Below are 6,198 nucleotides of genomic sequence, written 5' to 3'. Positions count from 1 at the left end.
CTCCCTCGATGTGGCTGCTATTGTCTCCCCTCAACTGCCCCGCATGTGGAATGCCGATCCACTCTCCCCCTCTGGCCCTCGGGGTTCCCAGGACCTCAGTTATCCCTCTCCAAACCAGACCCCGCCCTCCCAGGGCTGAGCGCCACCGCGGCCGACTTCTCCCCGCGATTCCCATTCGGCGCCCCCAAGATGGCGCCCGTCAACTCGTCCCCTGACGTCATCGCGCTCCGTCCTCCGCTCAGCGCTGCCCTCTCGAGACGTCAGAGGCGGGGTCCAAGAGGAGGGCGGAGGAGGCGTGTATTCTCCAAGGGAGAGTTTAAGAAGGCGGACGAATCCTGACCCTCTACACTATTGGCCCAGACTTCCGAATCCTGAGTGTTGATTGGTCAAACGGCAGGGCGGTCAGGAGGGCTAGGATTGGTCGCGCTCTGCCGTCTAGGAGGAAGGTGGGAGGGGCGTTGTTGAAAGGCCCGAGCGAGGCTGTGGAGCAGGCGAGAGGAGACGGCGGGAGCTAGAGAGGACGAAGGGCTAGAGTGGCCTTGCTAGGGGAGCAGCGGCGGCCCGGACCTGGGCCCCCAGGCGTGCGAGTCGACGGAGGCAAGTGAGTGCTAAGAGGGTGTCCGCAGGGCGGGCCCGGCCCCCACCCCACCTCACGCCCGCAGTGGGCGCACGTCACCCGGCCTGCTTTACTGAAGGGCCCGAGGGGGCGCGCGCCAGGCGGTGCGGTAGCAACGGCCACCGAGCGCGCAGGCGGCTGGGCGGGGCCCGGGCGGGGCGGGGCGGTGGGCGGGGCTCTGGCTGCAGAACCGGGATTTGATCGGGGTGGGAAGAGGGTGGTTTTAGATCTGCCCCCCGCCCCTCCCTGGAGGGCTGCCTGGGCTAAGGGCGCTTGGGTGGTTGAACGATCCAGGACGGAAGGTGGACGGTTAGAGAGTTCTGGGGTGAACGAGCCCGGGGGCGCAGTGGGGGGCGGTTAGGTTAGAGAAAAGTAATTAAGTTAAACCGAGTGTGGGGGGGTAAAGTCTTATTATTGCCTGCGAGAATTAGGGCAGGAAGAAAGGTCTTAGTGTGAAAAGGTAGTTAGAAGATTTCGAGATAAGAGAGAGATCCAGGCTTGGGGGAAAAAAAAGGCATAATACCTATTTCTTTGGGGGGGGGAACGGGGTACCTTTGGAAAGTATTGCAGGCAGGTGTCTGTACCGAGAGTTACATTCATGTGTAAAAGGTGCATTGTAGATATCCCTAGAATGAGCCAGAAGGGAAATGTATTTGTTTTGTTTTCTAAAGTACTGATAACTAGGCCAACATGAAGATTTGGGTATCCCTGGGGTATTGTAGGGTGTTGAGAAGGATGACATATGCTGCATAGAGGGGGTGGTCTGGGTATTCTTGGGATGAAGATGCGATGCCTCATTGGTAAGAAGTTGGGGACCTGGTGAGAAGGGTCTCGGTGTGAAATAGAGGGCTCTCAACTCTGGGAATGGGACTTACTGTAAACAAGAAAAAGTTAAACTGGGCATCAGTGACTGTAATCCTTTCTAGCAGAGAAGCTGAGATCAAGAATTCAGCGGGAGGCTAGCTGGGGCAGAAAAGTGAGAGTGATCCCTCTGAAGCAGTTGCCAGGCTGGGTCATGTGCAGCCTGTCACCTTTGCTATGATGGGAATCCTAACATAAGCAGATCAGATAGCCGATCTCAAAAATACATGGCTGAGAAAAAGGTTGGAGGCATAGCTCAGCTGTAGATTGCCTATCTAGCAAGCATGAGACACTGAGTTCCAACAGTAGTACTGCCAAATAGGAAAAAAAAAAAAAAAGTCTAGGTGTGGAGGTGCAGACTTGTAATCCCAGCATTTGGGAGAGTGAGGCAGAATGATAGTTTGTGAAGAGAGAGCCTAGTATTCCTGGAATAGGTTAAGGATGGGGTGGGCCTTTATGCAAAGAAGGAAGGGCTTAGGTTGGTAGGAAGAGGAGATGTGGTTATCCTGGAATGAGTAGCTATTTACCTAAAGGAGTTCAAGTCAATGTGCCTGTGTGCCTAGAAGGAATTAGAATTGTGCCTTTATCTTGGTACAGAAAAGTGATTAATGTGTGTTCCCATACCCTGAGGGCATATGGTAGGATGGTGAGTGAAGTCTGGGTTCAAGAAAGAATTAGGCTTTTGTGAAGGTGGGTCTGGGTGTTCTGGATACAGAATTACTGTCTGGGAGAGGGATTTGATTTGTTAAGGAGGGTCTAGGTATTGGGAGGTGGTTAAATCTGGTTGTTGGATTAGGCTGATTGAGAAAAATCTAAGTCTGGATATGAAGTCTGGATATGGGGCCCCGGTGATAGAGCACCTATAGAAAATGCAAGTCCTCAGGACTACTTCCCCCTAAAAATCTTAAAAAGTGCAAGCCTATATCTTAGGACTTGTGAGGCTGAGGCAGGAGCACTTTGACTTCTAGACCAGCCTGGGTTAGTTACATAGCAAGATCTTGTCCAGAAAAGAAAAGAAAAAATAGATTTGATTAGGAGAATGGTTTGATTTGAGGCATGTGGGTACCAGAGGGAGAGTGGGTAGTTAGCAAGAGCTGAGTGCAAAGGAGAGGGGTCCCGCCATGTAAGTGGCAGGGTACTGGGGCAGTTAGAGTGATCTGGGTAAGGAGTGTGGCTGGGAAGGCCTTGTGAGGCGTCCGCTGGGTATCTTGGCAAGGGGGTGCAGTCGTTAGAAAGAGGTGTGAGTGAAAAGGAAGAGGTCCAGTGTTTTGGGTAGAACCTTGGGGGCCTGCTGTGATGCTTGGTGGATAAGGGGATTGGATCTGGTGGGTGGAGCTTGATGCAAGTGGAGAGGTTTGGCTTGGGGGGAAAAAAAAAGCCCCAAGGAAAAAAATCCCTGGGAAGATTTTTTTGTGTTCCTTGTTCTTATTGTACATGGAGGGAAGAAACAGTTGTTAGAAAGGGGGTTGGAATGGAGAAATGGAAGGGAGAAGTTGAAAGGGGAAACAGATCAAAACTTTTGGTAAGGACTCACTTGTCCATGCTGTCCCTTCTCATAGCCCAGTACCTTGCTGTTGCCATGACTGAGGAGTCTGAGGAGACAGTCCTGTACATTGAACACCGCTATGTCTGCTCTGAGTGCAACCAGCTGTATGGATCCCTGGAGGAGGTGCTCGTGCACCAGAACTCCCACGTGCCCCAGCAGCACTTTGAGCTGGTGGGCGTGGCCGACCCTGGAGTCACAGTGGCTACAGAGACAGCGTCAGGCACCGGCCTCTATCAGACTCTAGTACAGGAGAGCCAGTACCAGTGCCTTGAGTGTGGGCAACTGCTGATGTCACCCAGCCAGCTTCTGGAACACCAGGAGCTACACTTGAAGATGATGGCCCCCCAGGAGGCAGTGCCAGCCGAGCCACCCCCCAAAGCGCCCGCCTTCAGCTCCAACACCATCCACTACGAGTGTGTAGATTGTAAGGCTCTCTTTGCCAGCCAAGAGCTCTGGCTGAGCCACCGGCAGACACACCTCCGGGCCACCCCCACCAAGGCTCCTGCCCCTGTTGTCTTGGGGTCCCCAGTTGTCCTAGGTCCCCCTGTGGGCCAGGCCCGTGTGGCCGTGGAACACTCATACCGAAAGGCAGAAGAAGGTGTGGAAGGCATCACTGTCCCCACTGCAGCCACCACTACCACTGAGGTAGTAACGGAGGTGGAGCTGCTCCTCTATAAGTGCTCCGAGTGCTCCCAGCTCTTCCAGCTGCCCGCCGACTTCCTGGAGCACCAGGCTACCCACTTTCCTGCTCCTGCCCCGGAGGCTGAAGAACCTGCCTTGCAGCCCGAGACCCTGACCCCTTCACCTGCAGAGGTACCGGTGTCTCAGCCTGATGCCCTGCCAGCCTCTGATCATAGTTATGAGCTGCGCAATGGGGACACCATCGGGCGTGATCGGCGGGCGCGGAAGCCACGGAGGAGCAGCAGCGTAGAGCCGGGGGGCACAGCCACCCAGGAACTCTTTTGCTCAGCCTGTGACCAGATCTTTCTCTCACCCCATCAGCTGCAGCAGCACCTGCGGAGTCACCGCGAGGGCGTTTTTAAGTGTCCCCTCTGCAGCCGGGTCTTCCCCAGCCCTTCCAGTCTAGATCAGCACCTCGGTGACCACAGCAGCGAGTCCCACTTCCTGTGTGTGGACTGTGGCCTGGCCTTTGGCACGGAGGCCCTCCTCCTAGCCCACCGGCGAGCCCATACCCCAAACCCTCTGCATTCCTGCCCCTGTGGGAAGACCTTCGTCAATCTCACCAAGTTCCTTTATCACCGGCGTACCCACGGGGCAGGGGGCGTCCCTCTGCCCACAACGCCGGTCCCACCCGAGGAGCCTGTCATCAGTTTTCCTGAACCAGCCCCCACAGAGACCCGAGAGCCAGAGGCCCCAGAGCCCCCCGTGTCTGAGGAGAGCACAGCAGAGCCTGCTGCCCCCAGCACCTACCGCTGCCTCCTGTGCAGCCGCGAGTTTGGCAAGGCATTGCAGCTGACCCGGCACCAGCGCTTTGTGCACCGCTTGGAGCGGCGCCATAAGTGCAGCATTTGTGGCAAGATGTTTAAGAAGAAGTCTCACGTGCGGAACCATCTGCGCACGCACACGGGGGAGCGGCCCTTCCCCTGCCCCGACTGCGCCAAGCCCTTCAACTCCCCTGCCAATCTGGCCCGCCACCGACTCACACACACCGGGGAGCGGCCCTACCGCTGTGGGGACTGTGGCAAGGCCTTCACGCAGAGCTCCACGCTGAGGCAGCACCGCCTGGTCCACGCCCAGCACTTCCCCTACCGCTGCCAGGAGTGCGGGGTGCGTTTTCACCGCCCTTACCGCCTGCTCATGCACCGCTACCACCACACGGGCGAGTACCCCTACAAGTGTCGCGAGTGTCCCCGCTCCTTCTTGCTGCGCCGGCTGCTGGAGGTACACCAGCTCGTGGCCCACGCGGGGCGTCAGCCCCACCGGTGCCCGTCCTGTGGAGCTGCCTTCCCGTCCTCGCTGCGGCTGCGGGAGCACCGCTGTGCAGCTGCCGCTGCCCAGGCCCCCCGGCGCTACGAGTGCGGGACCTGTGGCAAGAAAGTGGGCTCAGCTGCTCGACTGCAGGCCCACGAGGCAGCCCATGCCGCCGCTGGGCCCGGAGAGGTCCTGGCTAAGGAGCCCCCAGCTCCCAGGGCCCCAAGAGCCACCCGCACACCAGTTCCTTCTCCTGCATCCCTGGGAGGTGCAGCCTCCACAGCCCCCGCAGCCCCTGCCCGACGCCGGGGCCTGGAGTGCAGCGAGTGCAAGAAGCTCTTCAGCACCGAAACGTCGCTGCAGGTGCACCGACGCATCCACACGGGCGAACGGCCCTACCCGTGTCCCGACTGCGGCAAGGCCTTCCGGCAGAGCACACACCTGAAAGACCACCGGCGCCTGCACACCGGGGAGCGGCCCTTTGCCTGTGAAGTATGTGGCAAGGCCTTCGCCATCTCCATGCGCCTGGCAGAACATCGTCGCATTCACACGGGTGAACGGCCCTACTCCTGTCCCGACTGTGGCAAGAGCTACCGCTCCTTCTCTAACCTCTGGAAGCATCGCAAGACTCACCAGCAGCAGCATCAGGCAGCTGTGCGCCAGCAGCTGGCGGAGGCGGAGGCTGCTGTTGGCCTGGCTGTGATGGAGACTGCAGTGGAGGCCCTGCCCCTGGTGGAGGCCATTGAGATCTACCCTCTGGCTGAGGCTGAGGGGGTCCAGATCAGTGGCTGAGTGCCCTACTCCCGTGTCGCCACATGGCATTGCCGAAGGCCTCTCTAGCTTCCCCTTGTTTGTATATACTGTACCCTCTCCCCTCCCACCACCATGTAAGTGCTGTAATTGGATCTATTCTCTTAGGTGGGTGTTCTGGGGGTCCTTTGCATAAAGGTGTCCCCCACACACCTATTTGTTGGCCGCAAAGTGAAGCAGTCAATAAAGACTGAGTTGGACATTTTTATGTGTTTTGGTTAGGCTCAGCTATAGGGTGGATTTGGGAGTCGGGGCCCACACCTCTTAGACTTGGCCTGTCCGCATTCTTAGCACTTTGAAGCAAAGGCAGCCTGCCCCCAAGGCTGGCTCAGAAAGGAGACTCCTGGTGCTGGGTATGGGCAACCCGCTCTCTGGCCACTAGAGGTCCTCACAGCCTTCTGGAAAAGCTTAAAGATGTTTGTGCCAGTGTCCT

General features: G+C 57.6%; 1 protein-coding gene across 2 annotated transcripts; it reads left to right on the top strand.

The window, feature by feature from the left end:
- The first annotated feature begins 500 nt into the window (after positions 1 to 500).
- Znf574 (zinc finger protein 574) lies at positions 501 to 5,963 on the top strand. 2 transcript variants are annotated; one of them, XM_013032550.1, is made up of 2 exons: positions 501 to 601; positions 3,042 to 5,963. In XM_013032550.1, exon 2 carries the CDS (start codon positions 3,057 to 3,059, stop codon positions 5,745 to 5,747), a length of 2,691 nt encoding a protein of 896 aa, XP_012888004.1. In that variant the 5' UTR covers positions 501 to 601; positions 3,042 to 3,056; the 3' UTR covers positions 5,748 to 5,963. The 2 variants fall into 2 exon arrangements, with proteins under 2 accessions (XP_012888004.1, XP_012888003.1); XM_013032549.1 differs by having other exon boundaries at positions 3,037 to 5,963.
- Positions 5,964 to 6,198: the final 235 nt, after the last annotated feature.

The sequence above is a fragment of the Dipodomys ordii genome, unplaced genomic scaffold (genome assembly GCF_000151885.1).
Source record: "Dipodomys ordii isolate 6190 unplaced genomic scaffold, Dord_2.0 Scaffold156, whole genome shotgun sequence".
NCBI classification, from domain to species: domain Eukaryota; kingdom Metazoa; phylum Chordata; class Mammalia; order Rodentia; family Heteromyidae; genus Dipodomys; species Dipodomys ordii.
This window is presented reverse-complemented; position numbering and strand designations above follow the sequence as displayed.

Coding starts and splice junctions, on each gene's coding strand:
- Znf574 (XM_013032550.1), top strand. CDS start 3,057: ATGACTGAGGAGTCTGAGGAGACAGTCCTGTACATTGAACACCGCTAT.